General features: G+C 38.4%; 1 protein-coding gene across 6 annotated transcripts in view; it reads right to left on the reverse strand.

The window, feature by feature from the left end:
- DGKH (diacylglycerol kinase eta) overlaps positions 1-23882 on the reverse strand; it is a 277531-nt gene that overhangs the window by 62873 nt on the left and 190776 nt on the right. For all 6 annotated transcript variants that reach the window (XR_012159131.1, XR_012159132.1, XM_073345657.1 and 3 more), the window contains exons 8-17: positions 23077-23202; positions 22050-22152; positions 20061-20223; positions 15535-15643; positions 15118-15257; positions 12872-12959; positions 10071-10156; positions 8220-8319; positions 5980-6256; positions 4249-4377 (exon numbers count right to left, since the gene is read on the reverse strand). Coding sequence is in view for 4 of the 6 variants with exons in the window: in XM_073345657.1 (XP_073201758.1) it covers positions 4249-4377; positions 5980-6256; positions 8220-8319; positions 10071-10156; positions 12872-12959; positions 15118-15257; positions 15535-15643; positions 20061-20223; positions 22050-22152; positions 23077-23202 (1321 nt within the window). In the remaining 2 variants the exon portion in view is untranslated. The remainder of the gene's footprint in view (positions 1-4248; positions 4378-5979; positions 6257-8219; positions 8320-10070; positions 10157-12871; positions 12960-15117; positions 15258-15534; positions 15644-20060; positions 20224-22049; positions 22153-23076; positions 23203-23882) is intronic.

The following is a 23882-nucleotide window of genomic DNA, read 5'->3' on the forward strand; positions in this document are numbered from 1 at the left end:
GTCAAGAGCTGACCCTTCACAAAGACCACAAACTCATGGAAGCGATCAGCAGAAGTAACTGCTAATAGAATGGAGGAGAATGGATCAATAAGACATCACACTATGTAGAGGAGCTGAGTAGTCCATCAAACTATCAGTGTTAAAGACAGTGGATAGATCAAAGATGAAAGGATGGAAAAGAGGCGCTTAGCCATGGCCAGGAATAGGTCACTAGTGATCTTGGTAAGAGCAATTTTGTAACACCTATTGGCATTTGGCATAGCACTTCTGTGTGCCTGCATAGACAGAAGATGATCACACTCCTGATAGCTCTTGGTCATCTCCTCCGCAGTTTACTGTACATGTCCAAACTACTTCAACTTCTGATGGCCTGAACCATGCTGACCTCCATGTACTCGGAAAAGAAAAAAGCCCACGGAAATCAGCTGACCTGAACATTTTCTTTCACCATTTGCACTATCAAGGTTTCAAAAAGTTCACAGAAAATATACTATAAAAAGTCAACAGTTAATATAATCTTGCACATTACAAACAGAACAATGTTAAAATGTCCTGCATTTCATATGGGTGAATTATTATGCTGACAAACTGAAGAGAGTGCAGAAAAGAGTCACAAAAATTATTTGAGGGCTGGAGAAAATGCCTTACTGTGAGAGACGCAAAGAACTCAATCTGTTTAGCTCATCAAACAAAGACTGAGTAGTAACTTTATTATGGAGTGTAAGTACCTTCACATGGAGAATGTAAAGGGTATCAAATCTAGTAGAGAAAGTTATAACAAGAACCAACTGCTGGAGGTTAAAGCCAGACAAATTCAGATTAGAAATAAAGCACAATTTTTTAACAGTGAGGGGTGATTAAGCATTAGACCAAACTACCAATTAAGTGATGGTTCTCCAGCATCCTGAAAAATTAAGCCTAAATACATTTCCAGAAGATATACTTGAGTCAAATTCAAGTTATTGGGCTCAACATAGGGGTAATTGGGTGAGGCTCTATAGCCTGTGATACACAGGAAGTCAGACTAGGTCATCTAACTGTCCCTTCTGGCTTTCAATTCTAAAAATTCACAAATTAACTACAGACGTTATAAGGAGATGATGTTGAAGGACATAATATCAACACAAAAACATGATTCTCGTGTGTATGACAAAACACCATTCTTAAGTATTAGGGAGCTAACAGAAATACAGATGGAAAATGATATTCAAATTTTATCTAATTAAACATTATTATCTATTTAGACTAAGGTAATTAATGCATGGAAAATACTACTTTCATAAAGCAACTGAGGAAGAATCTCAGAGGATTAGCAAATAATACTCAGAACACAATTATCTTTCACTCTGCATAATGCTCCTCAAAAATTCACAGTGCTATTCTTACAACTCGTTTTCTCGGTACTCAGGAACAAGGCAGTAGCATTAAAAGAAAAATCAGCAGAACAGCTGCTCTTTATTTGACAGATGAGACTCATGGGGATAAGCTGCAATAAAAATAAAGTTTTGATCTGATAAAAACGAACACAGTCCTCATGAGTAAAACCGATGTTTCATCGCAGGTAATTGAATTAATGTTTCATGGTTTCTCCTGAAATACCCATCTCCCACTGACAATATTAACATGTACTCCACTTCACACATTAGATGTATGAATACTGATACAACTTCCTAATAAGTACACTAGTATTACTCTAGGAAGCAATGGTTATTTGATGCACAAACAAGTTCAGTATTGTTGGCTATTCCTATCTAACAGAAATGTTTATCGGCCATGAAATCAGCAAATGCAAACTACCACAAAGTTAGGTTAAGCTTCGTCTCTCTCTTTTTGCAATAACAAGGATGTTATTATAACGAGGATGCTCAACTCTGCACATGCTGTTTTAAATAAAGGTCTACATATTTATTTTTAAATACTGTGGTTCTGATATGCAACCCTCCATTATTTTAAGAGCAGAATTTGTGGAAGAACAAATTCAGCACAAGTTTCTGTATATGAAGCAGAGACTTCTTAGAAAAATATTTTTTCCTAACATAACAGACTCTTTGGCTTGTCCACCTCCAAATAATTCAACTCAGCCCATTTCTGTTCAAGTATGGCAATGGGGAGCCCCAGCACATGGTACATCCCCATTCTAAAGGTAATACCTAATCACCAACAATTAATTAACAATATAAGTAAAATAAAATTCTAAGTTTCATTCTTTATTATTGTGATAAATAAAGGCGGGCGATAGCTCCCTTTGATGGACACACAGCCAACCAGTTAGCTGTAAAATCCCTCTTGGTAGCTGTTCTTTACTTGCTTTACCTGTAAAGGGTTAAAAAGTCCCCCAGGTTAAAAAAAAAAAAAAAAAAAAAAGTGGGCACCTGACCAAAAGAGCCAAGGGGAAGGTAAAACTTTTTAAAATTGGAAAATAAATTTTCCCTTTGTCTGTTGTTCTCTGGGCTGGAGGATCAGAACAGCCATGCTATAAGTAGCTTAAGCCAAGAATGATCATAAATCATCAGATCATGCCTAGAACTATTTATCTGAACTCCAAATGTGTAAGTAGATCAGAATGTTTAGCTAGACGTGATTAGGGTTATTTCTTTTATTTATTATTGGCTTGTGGACCCCTCTGTGCTAACCACACTGTGCTTTTGTTTGCTTGTAACCCCAAGAAAGCTATTTTGGGTGCTTGATTTTTGGAATTGCTCTTTTAAAATCTAGCAAAAGCCTAAGTTCCAGATGTAATTTTTTCCTTTTTGTTTTTAATAAAATTTACCTTTTTTAAGAACAGACTGGATTTTTGGTGTCCTAAGAGGTTTGTGCATGTGGTTTGATTAGCCGGTAGCCACAGCTAATTTCCTTTGTTTTCTTTCTCAGCTCTTCCCTGAGGGGTGGGGAGGGGTGTGTGAAATAGCTTGAGGGTACCCCACAGGAAGGAATTTCCAAGTGCTCCCTCCTCAGTTCAAAGGGTTTTTTTTTGCACATAGGTGGTGGCAGCGTTTACCAAGCCAAGGTCAGAGAGAAGCTGTAACCATGGGAGTTTAATACAAGCCTGGAGTGGCAAGTATTAATTTTTAAAATCCTTGAGGGCTTCACTTCCTACACTCAAAGTGACAGAGTTGGGATTCAGCCTTGACAACTATAATTAAACTTTAAACGTAATGGTCATAAAAATTTCCAGCCTTAGAGTCTGAAATCCTCTCAAAAGGGCTCAGCACAGGCAGCAGGAACAGAAGCTTCCCACATTAGCCCTTCTTTGTGCTCTAACCCTGCTTTAAAAGGAACCACCTACACGGAACAAGTTCGTTTCCATGCCCATTCAGTCCTTCAAAACCCTAGCCTCTCTGGTAAGTGCACACTTATTTATTGCCGTTTGTGCCAATTTCAGTAACATTTTGTTCCCTCTTTAAAATATATAACAACAATACAGATCTAGCACATAAAATCAGGTTTCTGTTATATAGTTATGATGTCCTAGTAAGGATACCAAAGTAGATGAATATGGCCCAGACTCCAAAGGGCACATTCTGGATTCTTAGCATGTCATCTGCCCAAATACCACATAGAGAAACAAAGGTTTGGAAAGATACCCACATAGAAAAAAATAAAAGTTAGGGTTGTGAATGTTGCATCCATTAACTAGCATTAACAGAATGCTATAGTTTAAAAAAAAAAAAAAGCCAGAAATTCAGGATATTAACAATTAAGGTTCCAACATCATATTAAACTCACCCGCCTCCCACCTATGGATTAAAAACTTCAGCAGTTTCCATCTGAAACTAAAATCTGACCTGTTGAGAACACGAATTCTAACAGATGATTGTCTCATATAAACCTGCACTGATCTTTTCAACTTATATCAGGTGCAGGAAGGTTTCACTCTGCTGTTTCTCAGGAAGGTGTCAAAACAACAGAACAGAACCATACGATACCTCAAAGAAGTTATAAGCTTTGCAAAAACAACAATCAAAGCTTACAACACTGAGCCCCACTTTCAGGCTTCATACCGGTTTCAAGAGCCACTACAAGTGAAGCCAGGTGAAGTTCAAGATGGCTGCTATCGAGAGATATATAGGACAGTTTACTCACAAAGACGACTTTTTTTCCCAAAAAGTGGAGGGTGTATATGTGCATCAGAATCAGGCTAATAATGGAAACTGTCTAACCAGTTTAACTATGAAGTCACTACTTTGGTTTCATAATAGAAGTAATACTCTATAGAGTTTTAAAGAATTTTATTCTGGATTTACTTACTTGTCGGAGATTCATATTCCTTTGTATCTTCCTCTTTTTCTTCTTCTTTGGATTCATCCAATTCCTTATTATATTCTATAGGGGATTGGTTCACTTGTTCTTCAGTGTGAGCATTCTGTTCATCCACAACTGAATAGCAGGAGGAAAAATAGTTAAAATTTCTTCAGAGAAAATACACATATGTAAAGCTTTTGTAGAAAATTAACATCCTACTTCTGTAGCACTAATTTAGGACATACAGATATTAAGAAAAGGACCGTTCTGCCTAATCAGTTCAAGAGCAGTTTACCAATCCTCTGCCAGTGATAATGAAAAAAATTAACTGAGAGGTGATTCACCACCATATCGATAATAATACTTTAAAAATGGAACTCTATGATGGTTTGGCAAAGCTTCCTGCTGATAATTTTCAGTACTTTTCTTTCTGAAGGAGAAGAGTTACAAAAGTAAACAAAACATATTACATCAGAAATCCCATTTAGCCCAGTTATACACTATATAGTTGGGTCAAATTTTCTAATATCACTGTATATTCTGAGAATACATTTTGGGTCTAATTTTCAAAATTACATGCACACAACTGTGTGCTTAATTTGTGCATGCAATCAGGTATAGTGTCTGAGCATGCTTAAGGCTAGTTATGTAAAGCTGGCCACCTGCATTCACAAATACCCACAGTAATTGTGAGACTCAGTGCAAAGCAGGCGCATTGCTACAAGTACATTTTTGTAAACCTCACTAATTTTGTAAACAAAAGTTTTCTCTTTTACTTTTAAATAAATGAAACTCTGAATTATAGTTATATAATGTAGCCTACCTATGCTATGAGGAACCTGAAGAGAACACTCAGACATTGTCACATCCTGTCCATTTTGAAGTAAACATTTGCTGATATACAACATATGAAGCTACACATTTAATCAGAAAAATAGGAACAGAAAATATATGTACCTATGTGTACACAGGTAAATTAACACTACTGTTGAAGGCAAAACTTAGCACTAAGAAGCCTGATTTCCCAGCCGCTGCATGCAAGCTAATCCCTCTGACACCTATGGAAGCTGTACACATGTAGCACCTGGAGAAGTGGGTCCCTGACTTCTGGTGATCAACTATGCAATCTTATTGCTACTTTCACCCAATTTTGGCATCCAATTTCTTCATTTTTAAAGAAAAGTATTCCTGTAAGCTAAATTACACCATAAGACTTTTCTATAAGAAAATGAATTCAGTAACTATAAATTTAGAAAGTAGTTTTAGGGCAAGATTAAGAAAAAAATAGGAATGCCATTTATTTCTGCAAATTTAAAAAACAAAACCCAAAGCATACGTGCTTGTACTCCTCTCAGGAATTCAGACCAATATGACAAAAGGAGCAAAGAAAGTGGTACTTGGTAGAGATTTCTTACATTGTTGAGTACATCTCCACTAGCTACTCCCTTTGTCAGCAAACAAATGTCATGTTAAGGACTCCATCTTGTCTATCAGATAGCACAGGAATGAATATGGTATAAAGATACAGACAGACAGACAGAATACTCCCCTCCCTCTCTCTCTATATATATATAGGATAGGAGTATTCTAACACAGGGCATGTCTTGCCAGATAGCTTATAACAACCATCTACTGCATTTATGTAAGAATATGGGAATCAAATATTAACAATGGAAATTTATGCAACAGAAACAGTGACACTCTATGGTTAACAAGTAAACCCTTACTGATGTTCACCTTTTTCTGCTTGTTCAATGATTTGCCTCACTGCCTTCTTTAAACTGTTTGCCCGCAGCATTAACTGTTCTCTTGGTTTGAAGATTTTCTGAGTGGAAGACTTTGCAATGCTGTCTGTTAACTGTTCCTTGCTTTCAGACAAGGATTCTTCACTTGAAAACTCCTCAACTTCTTCCTCTACAATGGGGGGAGTGATCCGTGGTAGGATGGGAGTAGCCTGGGCTTCAGTGTGAAGAGCCTGGAGCAATAGGTCTAACTTCTCATTTAATTCTGAACACTAACAAAGTTACACATACAAACAAAAAGAAAAAAAAATCACTTGAGTGTCAATTCAAAAGTTAACTACCAGATTGTAGTGTGGGGACCTAAAAGTCTAAGTTGGGATAATGGTTTCTCTTGTGCAGGATATTTGTTGTATTCTTCATTAAACACTATTTTAATAGTTTTCTGTTTTGTTTAAGGATACAGTGAAGAAATAATATCAGAGACTGAAATACAAAGGCATCATTGTACAGCAACTTAGTCAGCAGAGTAAGTATTCTTTTTTCTGCTATGTAATTTTTCTCTCGCAAACCAGATTCTTAATTTCTTTACCCACCCTAAATCACGGGTCTGTGATTTCAGCCTGGCCCACTATATGTACTATTGTCTCCCCTCCTCCAGCTGGTTATTTTCTCTTCACAATCCCATTGTTTTATTGCAATTAATTGGCTCCCTTTTAGAGAGAAGTCAATTCCAACAGCAGTATATTTCTGCAAATGACTGTGGTTGTAACCATGCATTTTACACACTTTCCCAATATATGCCTAGGACAGCAGTTCTCAAATGGTGGGTCGGGACCCCAAAGTGGGTCACGACCCCATTTTAATGGGGTTGCCAAGGCTGTCTTAGACTTGCTGAGGCCTGGGGCCGAAGCCCGAGCCCTACCGCCCGGGGCCAAAGCCGAAGCTCATGTTACAGGCCCCCTGCCTGGGGCTGAAGCCCTTGAGCTTCGACCTCCCTGCCCAGGACAGTGAGGGCTTGGGTTTGCCCCTCCCCCCAACCTCCACGGGGCAGCAAGGCTCTGGTGGGCTCAGGCTTCGGTCCCCACTCCTGGGGTCATGTAGTAATTTTCGTTGTCAGAAGGAGGTTGCAGTGCAATGAAATTTGAGAACCCCTGGACTAGGATACATGCTCTCTATTAACTGAAAAGTAAATAAATATTTTTTTCAATTGATAAGCTTTTCAATAACATCAAGGGTCCATTATTTAGCCTAACCAAAACAAGGCTGAGGGGAGATATGATTGCTGTTTATAAATACATCAGAAGGATAAATACCAGGGAGAGAGGAGAGTTATTTAAGTTACGCACCAATGTGGACACAAGAACAAATGGATATAAACTGGCCGTCAACAAGTTTAGACTTGAAATTAGACGAAGGTTTCTAACCATCAGAGGAGTGAAGTTCTGGAACAGCATTTCAAGGTCAGCGGTGGGGGCAAAAAACCTAACTGGCTTCAAGACTGAGCTTGATAAGTTTATGGAGGGGATGGTATGATGGGACTGCCTACAATGGCATGTAGCTGCAGTCCCATCATACTGGTAACAGCAAATATCTCTAATGATTGGTGATGGGACACTAGATGGGGAGGGCTCTGAGTTAGCACAGATAATTCTTTCCCAGGTGTCTGGCTGGTTGGTCTTGCCCACATGCTCAGGGTCTAACTGATTGCTATATTTGGGGTCAGGAAGGAATTTTCTCCCGGGTCAGATTGGCAGAGAACCTGCAGCATGGGGCACCGGTTACCTGTACGTTTAAAATAGTGCAAATGGTAGATTCTCTGTAACTTGGAGTCTTTAAATCAGGATTTGAGAACTTCAGTAACTCAGCCAGAGGTTAGGGGTGTATTACAGAAGAGGGTGCGTGGAGTTCTGTGGCCTGCAATGTGCAGGAGGTCAGACTACATGATCATGTCAGTCCCTTCTGACCTTAAAGTCTATGAGTCTTGTTTTTATTTTGTGGAATGGGAAAGAAAAAAGGTCATCTTTAGTAAATTTAATAGATTGTTTTCTAATGTAAAGTTGGTCCCTTTAATGGAAAGAAAAACAACTTATAGCCACTGACCTCATTGAGAATAGGGTCAGGTCTCCTAAACTACTTTTGAATTACAATACCCAGTCCCCTGAATTACTTTAATTTTCATTAAATTTTAAAAACCTAATAGTAGCTGGAAAAAAACATGTTATGAAAAGTTCTTACTTTAATGGCCATGGTATCAGCTTCCTCTGCATTTTCCATTGTTTTTTCATAGGTCTTCCCTATTTTGGATACAAAGTCCTTTACAGTTTCACATAATATCCTTTGGATAAAAAAAGGGAGTAAAATAGAAATAAATGAACTGGATGCATCTATTAATATTGATTATTGGATGTATTTTTTAATTACTAACTTATTTTTGGTTCTCTTACTACAATTCCACCAAACTCAAAGAGAACTCCCATGCTTCTTTTGCATGAGAACATTAAGAAAAAGTTATAGTGAAAGTTTTAAAATCACACACTTCACAGGTGGAAGTGGACGAACCAATACAATTATAACCATTACTCTATAGTGTATACTACTGTAAACCATTCTGGTTGTAAAGGGGACACCATCAAATCATTTTTAAAAGTAGATTTTATATTTTTCTTTTTAAGTCTCCAGTGCCTTTTGGTACACATTGGTTCCCTACTCCTTCCTTCCGTTTTCCCTTCTATTTCTAACTGAGATGACATTAACATGGTCATTTTTATTTATTGCCTTGTTTGCATACCTTTCATTATCAGTATCATCAACCATACCAGCAGAGTTGATAGCAACTTGTGCTCCCTCTATGGACTTAGGCCAATCTGCAAATCATTCCACATGGGCAGACCCTTGCACTCATGCAGACTTCAGTGAGACTCTAAATGGGTACAGGGGTCTGTACTGGGCCAGCACTCACCTCTCGAGAGTGCCCCCTTCTGGTATGGTGTGTCTGCAGTCTTTCAGTTCTGGTGACCCCTCTCAGTGGTTCCCAGGTGGTTTTCCAGTGACTCAGCCCTCCGCTGAGTCACACACACACTGTGTATGTGTATCAGAACGGACCCCTTCTGAGGTATACAGTCCACAAGGGGCCTGTCTCACCACCCCTTGGCTGGTGTCTCTCTAGCCCTCCCTGGGCTCAGTCATTAAGTAATCCTGGCCCTGGTATGAGGTCATATCCCCAGAGCTTCCTTTCTGGAGACACTATCTTCCTGTGGCCCTCCCCAGGCTCAGTCCTTACTCAGTCCCAGCAGGCAGCCAGGAGCTCCTTTGTTGCTCCCCTGGTCCCTGCCCACATTGAGCTGTCCATGGTTCTGTTTGCCAGAAGCTGAGAATGGGCAACAGGGGATGGATCACTTGATGATTACCTGTTCTGTTCATTCCCTGTGAGGCACCTGGTATTGGCCACTTTCAGAAGACAGGACACTGGGCTAAATGGACCTTTGGTCTGACCCAGTATGGCCGTTCTGATGTTCTTTTTCTCAGCAAGGTCAAATGGAACACTAGCATTTCATATAGGATTCATGATTTCCAGAGAGATGTGCCCTCATATATAGAGGTGCTCAAATTTGGTATCAAAATTTTATGGCTTGAGCTCATATTTAATTATTACATATAGCTGCAGACTCCTACTTCTACAATGGTTATGTGTGTGCTTCTAAAAGAAAGGATATGAACAACAACAAAACCGCTTTAAGTAAACCAGATCTCTTATATGCAGAAATAACAATATGGCTTACATTTTAACTCAGTATACTAATGTCTTAATTAACTAAGTGATTTTTGTATTACATGATCTTTAAGATTTTTGTGTGATTGATTTGTTTAAATTACATTAACACATACAATATAATTATACAATACAACATAATTATAAAAAGAAACGAACTGTACTTTATAACATGTAAATCAGGATACTGTTAGGTCAAACTAGCTGATCAAGAGTCAGAAGGAATTTGAGCTTACTGGAAAGGTTATAATGTTCATATATGTAGATGGTACACAGGAATTTATCCCACACACTATACATCAAAATCATCAACTCACTTGGCAGATGATATGACAACTGAGTGTTGATCAGAATTGAGGATTTTTGTGAGATGAGCAGCAACTGAATCCTCATAAGCAGATATCTGAAAATGCAGCAAAAATGAGTGTTCATATTCCACCCGTGTTAGCATTTAACACAAAGTGGTAATTATATTCCCAGATAAGTGGGATTACTTCCAAAATATTAGATCTACACTTAGTGCAGAAAGGTCAGATGCTTCCCCTTAGCTGCAATTTAATATTCAAAATCACAGTGACTGTGAGATGTTGAATTAGAGTTCTCTCTTTTCTGGATAAAAAATTAATGATAGTTTTTTCTGTGCTAAAAATCCAATTAAAGGTTTCCTTTAAGTTATCACCCTCCATAGCCAACAATATCATCCTATTTTTCTAGATGATGGTCTGAACAGATTTCAGATCTATAATAGTCAGAATCTTTTTTCCAGAAAAAAGTGAAAGATACCCTGCAACTAAATCAATGGGTTGGGAATAAATCACAGTTTTAGGGCCAGCTTCTGAAAGCCTAATTAGTACTGAACAGTACCTCATTCCACAAGTTGTCCCACTGAAGTGAATAGGGTGAGCAGTGGAGTATGGGCTTCTAAAATGGTATACTATCAAAGCCTAGCCCTTAGTGAATAAACCATTTGTCACCAAGTTCTGCTTGGCCTTCATGTAGATGCATTCAGGGAAGAGCACAGAGACCTCCCATGCCCCCCGCTTGCACAGTCTGCGTAAGGATCACACAGAACTGCACCCCCTATGCTCAGGGAGGGTGTAGGGAGGCATCATGGACCAGAACCATGTCCATAGACCTCACCCTGCACCAGCATGTAGGAGAAGCAAGCTACACCTTAATAGCATATGATTTTTCTCTGTGCACCAGTGAGCCATTCTGCCTCCTGACACTCTCTGCAGCTCCACGCTGTCCCTAATGGTGGGCAGTCCATATCAGGTATGGATCTAGCTCTTAGTTTAAAATCTAAGTTCTGCTTCAAAATGACTGTGTGCTCTTGAGATTTAAACATTAGTTACTTGGGTTTCCATTCATGTCTGGAATAAGTAGAAATATAATTCCTTCTTTTCCTTTATCCACCCACCTTAGCTCCAGAGCTCTGATATGAAACATCTTTAATTTTAAAGAGAAAATAAATAAAATGTAGCATGGGAGAACAAACACTGATGTCTGAGCTCCCAATGTGGCCCAAATGAAATGGTTATGATGACAATGAGAGAGTGTGTGTGTGTGAATATCTACCATTTTAAATCAATGCTGCAATTTGGTACAACACATAATGTAAGATTGGTCTATTAGTCTCTACTGTTTCAAATACTTAAAATTCAGTTTAACCCAAACTAAACCATACAGAAAATATTAATATGTGGGGGAGTTCAAGGTGCCCAAAAGAAAACGATCCTTTATATTCAGAATACTTACAGTTAGCAAAATGGCCTATGGTACCTAGTCTCTAAATACTAAGATTACAAGTATTCTACAATTAGTTTCTTTAGCTTTACTTGGAACTAAATTTAACAATTTCATAGGAAGATATAACTGGAACATTCCATACATTTTCTTTTTCTTAACTATAGAAGATGAAGATGTATTTGAAGGCACTGACTGTTCTACAAAATGTTAGAAGAATACCTAAACTCTGCAGTGCATTACTGACATGTATCCCACTGGTGACAGAGTTGTGTGGCAAAGGACCATAGGTATGGGAAATACAGGTGCTCCACTCCTGGCCCCCAGCTGCCATCAGCCCTGCACCCGGGGTCCCCTGGCTGCCACCAGCCTTGCACCTGGGGCTCTGCTCCCATCCCCAGCTGTGGTCCCAGCCTTGGCCCCCTGACCCCTGTCTGTGTGCCCCCCTCCCAGAGCCACAACCCTGCTCCTGGCCCCAGCTCTGTGGGGTAGGGAGAAGAGGTAAAAAGTTGGGGGATCACTGGCTTTCAGCACCCTCACTGTAAAACGTGTTCCAGCGCCACTGCAAAAGGACAGTAGAATTTCAGCTGTTGGGACCCCAGCCTCTCTGCATCTCAGTTATCTAATGAGCTCCCAGAGTTTAACAACTCCTGACTATCCAAATAGATTTGGTACTGTTTGAATGGTTAAATTAATCAGCAACCTACTAATTAATTTCTGTTTCTCAAGCATTCTCAAGTGAAGATTGATAGCTGCATGGAATCTTGCAGGAGGGTGACATTTTACCATTTCCAGACATAACTACATTTTTATACCACATGAATTTAATCACAACACTTCATTCCACCCCCAGATCGATGCTACAATAGCAGTGAGGTAGGCAGCTAGTTTGAAAGCTGTATTAGGATATTCCCAGCCTAGCAATTATTTGGAGACTTCTGAATGGACAAAAAGGGGAGAGGAGAACATGAAGTCCTGTAAGTCACTTTCATCAGGTCCAAAATGCCTTTATTCTTGGCAAGAAAGCAGATTCCTTCCCAAAAAACCTCTCATTTAATTTTTCCCAAATTCAAGATATACTAGTAAATGTTTGCTTTTACAAGAAAATTATTGCACTGTTGGTATGAGTTATTTCTGATCCCTCTGATGAGGGCCATCCACTCACCTCACTCTTTTTTGGAAAAATCATATGAAATATTTTAACCAAGAAATGGAAACCTTATTATATTATATACTTATGACATGAACTAGATCTGACTTAAAGAGCAATTAAAGAGACTTCTTATTTCCTGTATCACTTCTCAGAACTGTTTTCGTTATCTTTTCAGTGTTGTCACTCAAATAGCTAAGTGTATGTAAAATAAAGCTTCACCTGACATTCCCCAGATTCCTCTTCTGGAGTAACTTGAAGAATAGAAGGCTTTGATGGTAATTTCAGTTCATATGACATTATACTCCATCTGAAGGAAATAGAAGCAGCAGCTTTTGAAGTTTTCCAAATTATCAGAGTCTTCTAAGAACATCCACAAAACAAACACTTCCACTTGTCAACAGAAAGAAAATTCAGTGACCAATTACTAAATAATAACACACATCAGGGGTCTTTCCTGGAGTTTTCAGCCTCAAAAAGGATTTCACCCTGCGCATGCTGAACAACAAAAACTCTTATTAGAAAGTTAGTGGGAGTTGTGAATTATCAGCAAGTCTTGAAGTCAAGGCACTGAGCTATGAGAATTTGTTGTCATCTCACAACAATTCACTGTTTAATTATTTAACATGTATTACCTATGATATCCAAATTACTTCCTGTATAAAAACTTCCCATCAACTTTCATTATGCATCAGATACTTATAGCAGGTAGTGTGGTGCACTGGATACGACTCTGGATTGGAAGTCAGGAGACCTGGCTAGTATTCCCAAATTCTGCTACTGACCTACTGTGTAACCTTGGGAAAGTCACTTCACACCTCTCTGTGCCTCAGTAACCCCATCTGTAAAAGAGGACTAATGATACTTACTTTCCTTTCTAAACCACTTTGAGATAAGAACATAAGAATGGCCATGGTGCGTCAGACCAATGGTCCACCTAACCCAGTATTTTAGAGTAATTTTGTATAGTCTGCAAACTTTGCAACTTCACTGTTTACCCCTTTTCCCAGATCATTTAGCAATATGTTGAGCAGCTCTGTTCCCAGTGCAAATCCTTTGGGAACTCTGCTATTTACCTATCTCCATGTGAAAACTGACCATTTATTCTTTCCCTTTGTTTTCTATTTTTTAACCAGTTACTGATCCTTGAGAGGACTGTCCCTCTTATCCCATGACTCCTTACTTTGCTTAAGAGCCTTTGGTGAGGGACCTTGTCCAAGGCTCTCTGAAAGTCTGAGTTCACTATATCCACTGGATCACCCTTGTCCAAATGTTTGTTGACTCCCCTCAAAGAATTCTAATAGACTGGTGAGGCATGACTTCTTTTTATAAAAGCCATAATGACTCTTCCCCAACATACCATGTTTATCTGTGTCTAATAATTCTATGCTTTGCTGTGGTTTCAACCAATTTGCCTGGTACTGAAGTTAGGCGTACTGGCCTGTAACTGCAAGGATCACCTCTGAAGCTGTTTTTAAAAAAATTAGTGTCACATTAACTATCCACCTGTCATTTAGTATAGAGGCTGATTTAAGTGATAGGTTACGTACAATAGTTAGTAGTTCTGCATTTTCACATTTGAGTTCCTTCAGAACTCTTGGGTGAATACCACCTGCTCCGGGTAACTTGTTATTGTTTAGTTTATCAATTTATTCCAAAATCTCCTCAACTGACACCTCAATCTAGAACAGTTCTGGGACAACGAATCTTCATTAATACCAACTTCTTTCTGGCATAGCACAGTATTGCATAGCACTGACAGTATGAAACTGCTAAAACTAAAATGCCTCAATATATGCAAAAGAAAGCAAGCAATTGCCAAAAAATGACCTTGGAAACAGTCTATGGAATTTATGGGGAGAAGTGACCAAGTTTTTTTTAATTAAAACAGAAAAAAGTGATTTATTAATAGTCTTCTAGGCACGTTTCTGAATGCCTACATTAAAGTTATTACTAAGGATCAATAACAAGAACTTTTTTATGTTGTAAAATGATTAAGTGATCAGATGAGGAGTTCACATTAAAAAGGACTCCTGATTTTGTGTGAGACATGGGAATGGGGGTAGTATGTAGTTATTTTATAATATCCACATACATACACACACGTGTACAAAACACATATACACACTAATAAACAATAGGGTATGATGTCTTCCTTGGATTGTCAGCACAGCCAATTTGTTTTTTAAAAACTCAAAGATCTTCCTTTGCTATATGAATGAACACAGCTGGCATGCAGCTCTCATGCAAAACAAGGAAGAGGGAGAACAGTTGCTTTTGGACCAAGAAAGTCTTAACAGAACTAAGAAAATGAACTCAACTGGTGATGGGTTTTGTTAATGTGCTACCTTTTAAGCTGTTTAAACAAACAACAATTAAACCGCTGAGAAAGAGTTTTAGGCCATTAGAAACCCAGGCAAATGTTTCTGAAATTTGTCACAAATACACATACATACTTATATTTTTACCTGTCCAACATTTTAGTGCTGGCTCGTTCTAACTTTTCCAAAATCTGAGGAAGTTGTGTGTCATCATCACATGACCCTCCCCAACCAAGGACACGGGCAAGATCATTTCCAGTACCAAGGGGAAGCACTCCCAGCTGACACTGAAATACAGCAAAAGAACAAATCTTTTATTGCAACTAAAAGAACTGGAAGCATGAACTAACACAAATGTTTCAAGAAGCAAATGTTAATTATATAGCTGATTACTAATTCAAACCTGTAGGTCAAATCCTATGGTCTATATTCAGTTCAAATTTCCCAGCAACTTCAGTGGGAGTGTTGATTAAGTAAGGACTACAGGATTTGGCCCTCTCTCTACCTACCTACCTATTTATCTGTGGGAAAAGGGAGAAAAAAAAAGTAAGTACATACACTTGCCTGTTTGTGCAAGCTGAGTTTATCAATTTCTGACAAAACCCAACCAACGCTTCCATCTCCACCACATACAAGAATCCGGAAATTGTCAAACTTCTGAAATAACCGTAAACTGAAGGGAAAATGCAACTGGTTAGAATTCATGCCCATTAATGGATATTCAGTGAAAATGCCTGTGGAGTACATAGGTGCCTGCTTTTGCTTTTATGATAATAGGGATATAGATAAGTCCAACTACTTCACCATATGTAACTTATACGTTGTCTGTTATAATATACTCTACCACATTTTCTGGGAAATAACATGCAGAATTTTAATGAAATTTTTCCCTTTAAGATATCATGCACAGTTTTCAGGTTTTTTAAAAATGAGGTTTGTCAGAATACTGGGCAAACCATAGAGTCCATGCTCTGAGAATGCAAATCAAAGTCAGATGTTTGAGGCACCATGGCAGTCAATGGGAGTTTTACACCAGTAAAGGTTAAGTAATGACTGCAGGGTGTGGTCCAGAATGTGGATGTCCCTTGCCAACTTGTGACTTTTCTAAACCAAAGGAAAATCAATGACTATACATGACATGGTGCTCATGAGTATATAAGGCAAACAGAGCAAATATATTTCATACTGGATCTTCAAACAATATCTTGTTTCTACTCATAGACTTTACCTGCCTCCAGTTCCTTCAGTTCTCCAAATTCTGCCAAGATATACAATACAATACTCTCCGTAGGGGATAAAGAAAAGGAGGACAGAGGAGACAGAGAACAAATGGAGAGGAGAGACTAAGAGGAAAGGAGAAGGAGACATGAAGAAATAGAGATCAAAGAGGAGAGAAAGCAGGAATGGGAAAACAGAGAAAATAAGGGGAGAAATGCTAAAAAAATACCGATTCTTTAAATGATAAAAATAGTGCTGGGTATTTTTGTGCATTTTTTTTTTCCAGAACACATATCATCTTAGCATTATTTCTAAAAGAAGCATATAATGTGAATGTCAGATTTTTGAAAAGTAGTGGGAGATAGATATATTAGCTCAGGCTAAACAAATCCCTGGTACCAGGATAAGTGAAATGGCAGCCGCTCGAGGTCAATTAAGACACCTGGGGCTAATTAAGAACTTTCCAGAAGGCAGGGAGAAGGCTAGGTTGATTGGGACACCTGAAGCCAATCAGGGGCTGGCTGAAACCAGTTAAAAGCCTCCCAGTCAGTCAGGTGGTTGTGCATGTCAGGAGCTGTGGGAGGAAGTTGTGCTGTTGGAGAAACTGAGAAGTATACACCATATCAGGCACAAAGGAGGAGACCCTGAGGTAAGGGTGAAGTGGAGCTTGAGGAAGTGAGGGCTGCTGTGGGGGAAGTAGCCCAGGGAATTGTTCATGTCATGTTTCTAAAAGGTCAGCTACCATAGCGGATACTATTAGGGTCCCTGGGCTGGAGCCTGGAGTAGAGGGTGGGCCCGGGCTCTTTCCCCCCGCCACTGCCTCCTGATTAATCACTGAGACTGGGAGACAACAGAGACTGTGCAAGGAAGGATAACTTCTCCTCATCTCCCTCGCTAGCTTATGATGAAAATGGCTCAGTAGACTGTGACCCTTGTCTCTAGAGAGAGAAGAGTTATGTGGATGGTCACAGTGAGCCTCTGAGGCTAATGAAATCTGCCAGGAAATGCGGGACCCATAGAGGCAAGGACAGAGCTTTGTCACTGTATCTGTGTATATATATATATATATATATATATACACACACACACACAGAGAACATGAAAAAGTGGAGTAAGAGGCTAATTAAGATGAACTATTATCAGCAGGAGAAAAAAACTTTTGTAGTGATAATCAAGATGGCACATTTGACAGGAAGCTGTGAGGATACTTAACATGGGGAAATAGATTCAATATGTGTAATGACCCAGCCTCTCCCAGTCTCTATTCAAACCCAAGTTAATGGTATCTAGTTTGCACATTAATTCAAGCTTCCTGATGTCAGATTTGTGTCCATTTATTCTTTTGCACAGAGACCGTCCGGTTTGGCCAGTGTACATGGGGGGAGCGATAGCTCAGTGGTTTGAGCATTGGCCTGCCAAACCCATGGTTGTGAGTTCAATCCTTGAGGGGGTCATTTAGGGATCTGGGGAAGAAATTGGGGATTGGTCCTGCTTTGAGCAGCGGGTTGGACTAGATAACCTCCTGAGGTCCCTTCCAACCCTGATAGTCTATGAAGTGTTTGACATTTCTAATGAAAATAATGAATCTTGTATAATAGGCAGATGTATATTCAAAACAAGACAATATTACTTTTCTCAAACAGTGTTTGGAATCACAAAGCTGATGCCAAAATGATATTTGCCATGCCAGGAACAGAAATAATCCTCCAGAAGCACACTATACAGAGAATCAGATTTTGCCTTTCTAATAGCTGAAAACAAGAAGTTATCAGCATCACCTAATAGACCAGGTGCCACAGACCCCTGTTTGGGAACCACTGCCATAGTGAATCACCTCCCAACTTTAGTACTGTGTCAAGTATTTAAACCAAGGTGCTTTTGAGATACAACTTTACAAAAACCTCAGACTTTTAAAAAACTTAAGATTCATTTTTCAAATTTTCATCTCTCAAAAATGGCTTGTCCAATTCAATTGAAGCTTCCTCTCTCTTTCCTCTGGCAAGAGACCGCTGTGAAATATTAGGTGGAAAGGATGTTTAAGTTAAGTCTGGATCTAAATTAGGGTTATGCTGGAAAGTGACAGGTTTCAGAGTAACAGCCGTGTTAGCCTGTATTCGCAAAAAGAAAAGGAGTACTTGTGGCACCTTAGAGACTAACCAATTTATTTGAGCATAAGCTTTCGTGAGCTACACGAAAGCTTATGCTCAAATAAATTGGTTAGTCTCTAAGGTGCCACAAGTACTCCTTTTCTTTTTGCTGGAAAGTGAGTTACAGATATAGATATAGAGAATATAAATATAGATACATGCATTTTTTTATTGGGGGGGATTTTTAAATTTTTATCATAGAAACATAGTTCTGCACGTAAGTGCTAGAACTAGGGGTGAGGGGGTAGAGTAGCACCCCTGCCTTGTAGTGGTTTCTATTATATACAACGTTTACAGTTTCATTCAATGGCTCTCAGCACTCCCACTTCTGCATCTTTAAAAATGTAAAATCAATATATTCACTTGGTGTTACCTGACATGACTAGGCCATTTAATCACAAAGCAATATTTGAATGGAATCGGTTTAGGTCACAAACATTTGTATATAAATTTAGTATTTTATGAAAGCATTGAAGTAGCTTGAAATATAGCAAAGACTGGGCAAGTTTCCCTCCTATATCTCTACCAATTTACTTAAACCTTGTCTTGCATTACCTCTGCTATTTCAGTCCTGGCTTTGTCTCAAACAAAGACATGATAAATTCTGCATAAAGCTCACAGAATAACTCATTTGCATTTGTGACCTAAACTGTAACCTGAATTTAGGTCTCTAGTAGTGAAAAGCTATTGTACTTAACCAACCACATGATTACCTACAGTATTTTCAAAGTGCCATTTGTGTCCAAAATTCTAAGGGCAAGTCTACACTACAGCGCTACATCGGGGCAGCTGCACTGATCCAGCAGCACTGCGGTAGCATGCCTGGTGAAGGCCCGCTATGCCAATGGGAGGGCGTTCTCCTGTCAGCATAATTACTCCACTGCGGTAAGAAGCAGAAGCTATGTCGTGAGAGAGCATCTCTTGCTGACATAGCACTGGTGTGGACAGTGCGAAACTTGTGTTGCTCTTGCAGGGGCTTTTTCACACCCCTGTGTAACGTAAGTTAGATCAGCTTTACCGGTAGTACAGACCTGCCCTAAAGCTTTTTTAGAATATTATTCTAAAGCTATTTTAAGACATTACAGAAATAGTTACACATACATATTTCTGTACATAGATATGCACAATGAGCTGCCAATCAGGGCTGAACTGTATGTTGAAAATACACACAAAAAAGAACAAATTTCTTTCAGCTGTGTATAATGCCCTGATTCAGGAAAGCACTTCAGCATGTGCTTAACTGCTTTCCTAAATCAGGGCCTTAGTAGGTATGTCTACACAGCCTGTGGCAGATCAGCCCCCTCCCTGGGCTTCAGAGCCCGAGCTCCAGCCCCAGTCAAAACTTCAAAGCGCTGTCTACACAGCTATTTTTAGAGAGCTAGCACAAGCTCTACAAGCCCCAGTCTGTCACTGCTGCAGGCTGTGTAGACACAGCCATAGAGACCACAGCCTGGAGCTAGCCAGCAGTCCATGAGAAATATGAATAAATCTTTAATTTCAAGTGAATCTTTATTAAAATATAAATAAAATCCTACACACCCACAGAACTGATAATGAAGTTACAGGTGACTGGTGTTTTAAATTTTTAACTTTATCCATTACAAATGTTAATAGGAAAGCAAATATCAGAGATTTGTAAAAAAATACTATAATTAGGGAACAACTGAGTCACTTTGTACTCAATTCCCTTTGAAAAGGCTTGCTCAAGATTGCAAAGTTCATTACCCTAAATGAGGTCCTCCATTCATTAAATCAAACACCTGAGCTGGATTTAGCGACTGTTTGAATCGACGAAGAAACTTTACTCCCTGATTGTCTCCACTCTTTGAGTTAACAAAAACTAAAAGAGGACTGGCACAGGATGGCGGGCATGTGGCTTTCCAGAATCCTGTGAACAAAGTTAGAAAGAATGAAATAAATAAGATCTTTATATATGAACACATTTAAGAGAAATCACGAGAAAGAGGAGGAAAATGGATGAAAGGACAAAAGGGATGCTATCATATGATGCATAAATGCAAAAACGGAATTGAGTATTAGCCTGAAGGAGAATAGCACTGTTATATTAAATCTACTTCAAATTTACTACTTTGCTTTTTGTCTCCTGGATTTTTACCTGAATTTTTTGTCTAAAGTTAGCAAAACACAAAAGAAAATAGCTTTATTTTCCACAGCAAAAATGTGGGTTGATGGAATGTTGCAATTTTTTCCAACACACATCACCATACCATCAAATACATTTTCCAGATATAAAACATAATTTTTTCTGACTTTTTTTTAAAGCTTCCATTAAGTTGCACCAGAGTGCAGTAGTGTCAATTGAGTCCTCCAATCTACAAAAGTTCCCATTCCCACCAAATCTAAGAACCCCCATACATTTCAACAAAATGTTATATTGTTAAATTACTACCAACTGAGACTTTGCATGGAAACTTTTATTTCAGACTGAATTCATACAGCTGAATTATAATGGAAGGACAGAACAACACACCCTTATGGTCTAATCCAAAGCTTACTGAAGTCTTTGCAAGACTTTCAATTGATTTCAATGGGCTTTGGATCAGGACTTTAGTAAACAGTGCTAATGGACAGTGTTGTCATGAAAATCACATTCACTGAGGGCCCAATGGGAGTTATGGATACTCAGCACCACTTTGAATCAGGCCATATGTGGCCAGGTTTTGACTCTCATTTCAGACAAGAATAAAGCAATTGTCTCTTTTTAATTGTCTAAAAAGAAATCTGAAAGCTAAAAATCTTATCAGTTCTAATGAATTAAAAAAATGGACTTTGAAAGTATAAGAAGTTTAATATAATTCCACTTTCTGTTAATGCATAATTTAAAACAATATTTTTTAATGGTAAGCAATCTAATTGCACTTATAATGAAAGCAATCTTCTTAGCATGAATAATAAATAGCAGCAATTTCACTGCTTCAGCCAAAGACATTAGACAGCAAGTTCAGAGTCAGTGAACATCTCCAGTATTCAGTCATTTATATCAATCCCATACAAAAAAAAGTGCCTAACTTAGAGGTAAGGTAGTTGGGTTGCATATGCCACCAACACAAAGTATAAAAAAAAATATAATAAAACAGTTGTTTCTCAACACTCCACTCAACAATTCATCTTCCCAACCTCAGCTTCACCTTCTTTCCCACACCTACAGTCAAGCTCATCTCTGTCCCGAACAAGCAATGCGCACCTTTCAATTTTCACTACCTTTAATGGTGATCTGTTCATGTTTCTGATTAAAATAAAATTTTGATAGAAAATGGAAACTATTTTTTTTATCCTCAAAAACATCAGAAGAGAGTGCATCTGAGGAGTTCAGTAAGCTAATCTGCATAACACAAACTCTTTAATTTTGAGTTAAAAAAATCATTCTTTGTGTTTTTTGAAAGTGGCCCATGTCAGAATGCATGTGTGTGAAGTTTTCAAGGACTCTGGTTGTTTCGTTGGTGGATCCCAGAGAAACATGAGAACAGAATTTTTAAAGGGGAGCAGTTAATAATACTTCCTCTGTAAGCTAGTACGGACTTTTCTAAAAAATAATTACATGGAAAATTCAATTACCATCTGAAGAGTTATTGTGCTAAATTTGGAGACTAAATTTATCTGTGAAAAAGAGGGATTTTAGCCCTGCTTCAGGTAGAAATCTCAGTGAAACCATAACTGCAGAATTCCTACTAATGGCCCCGTTATACTACGTACCATCAGAATCTATGCTGTTGAGTGCTGTTGGAGGTATGATGGATACCTTACATTGTCCAAGCGGACATTTATGAGGATACAGATCTTTACAGGCAGTGTGAACCTGAGGAAAAATAAGTTAAATGAATAATTGCTTCCCAACATATAATCTCATTTTATGGTAAAATTGCAATAGATACAGTAGCTAGATATTATTCAGAGATGGGGTAATGTATAACAGACTATATTGCAGTATATTCAAACATATACAAACATTAAACCATAGATCTAGTTATCTATTTCTAAACAAAATATTCTGAATGCACTACTATACTTAAAAATTCTGCCGATTTCCCACTTCTAGGAAAAGCACCGAATTGCAGGAGAGAAGCTAACAAGAGATAAAGGCATCAAGGGAAAAAATGCAATTATACATTGATGAGAAGACAGTGATAGAAAGATGGAGAATTTAAATCTATACCACATGAAGAATACTACAGAAGATAGGAACAAGGGAAACAAAGTCTCAGCAATTATATATTTCAGGATAGATTAAAGACAATTAGTTTTATATTTATTAGAAGAGACTAGGAAGCCAAAATGATAGACATACATATAATTATAAGGGGCACAGAGTATGTCACCAACTATTCAAGCAGATGACCTGCTCGAAACACAATGGGCCTCTAGTATAGGATGAAGTACTAAGGGCCTGATCCAAAGCCCATTGAAGTAAAAGCAAAAAATCTCCCTTTGATTTCAGTGAGCTTTAGACCATGGCCTCAGGGAGTTAGGAGAAATGCAAAGGATACATGATACGTAGCAAGGACTATTAAAGAAAAACCTGTATATGTGGACCTATTAAAAACAACAGACAAGTGGGAGAGACATTCTAGATTATGAATGTTACACATCTGTCCAGGTCACTCACTATGAACTGATCGGTCCCCTTCCCTTCCAAAAGGTTAAATAATGAAAAATGAGAATAATGGGTAAATAACCATCCTGGCAGAATCCAAGACATTTTTACAAGCCATATGATACCTACCATAGCTTTACACCAGAGGCACTTCCAATCTTGGAGGCGTAAAACGCTGCCACAGGTCTTGTCGCAGACTGCACATTTGGCACTAACAGGCAAATTACCCTCTAACCATTGGTGAGGCATAGCTATCTGTGAGGAAGTTGTTATAAAGTTAAATACCATTACACGGAAATTTGCCATTAAAACTACAAAAAGATCAGTAATTCAGCATCCTCCTGAAACTTTCTTCTAATTTACTCTTTGCACCAATATCTAGATATGTAAATTTCTGTATGCATGCATATTTTTGGCAATTCTAGCACTAATCTTCTAGAAAAGAATTATATGCCAGTGGCTGTAAATTTAACTCATCTACTTTGACACAACTCACAAAAAAACTGTTACATTTTCTACTTTTAATTTTAACAGTTACATGTATCAGTAGAACTACAAGCTGTATGTCAATGAATTCCAAACAGATCTTCTGGAGAACTGGTGTCAGTTACAAGTAGACAAAGCAGGCCAAGAAAACAGCATATCAACAAGACTAACACAAATACAACTTCTTTGCTCAAGTTTGAGGTGAGAAAGAGAGGGGCTTCTCACAGCAATTCTCAAAGCTCAGAGGATCCGTCCATACTTCCCCCAGAATTCTGTAACATGGAATTCTTCCTTCTAGAGCCCATTGATGGTAAATGCATCTCCTGAAGAGCCCCTTTATCAGGCTTTTAATATAGTATCTATAGCAATACAGCTAACTACCATTAACTTTAATGGGTCACTTAACATTTCTATACTTGCCAATTAAAAAATAAAATAAAATACCCACC

This window comes from Lepidochelys kempii, chromosome 1 (assembly GCF_965140265.1).
Source record: "Lepidochelys kempii isolate rLepKem1 chromosome 1, rLepKem1.hap2, whole genome shotgun sequence".
Taxonomy (NCBI): Eukaryota; Metazoa; Chordata; order Testudines; family Cheloniidae; genus Lepidochelys; species Lepidochelys kempii.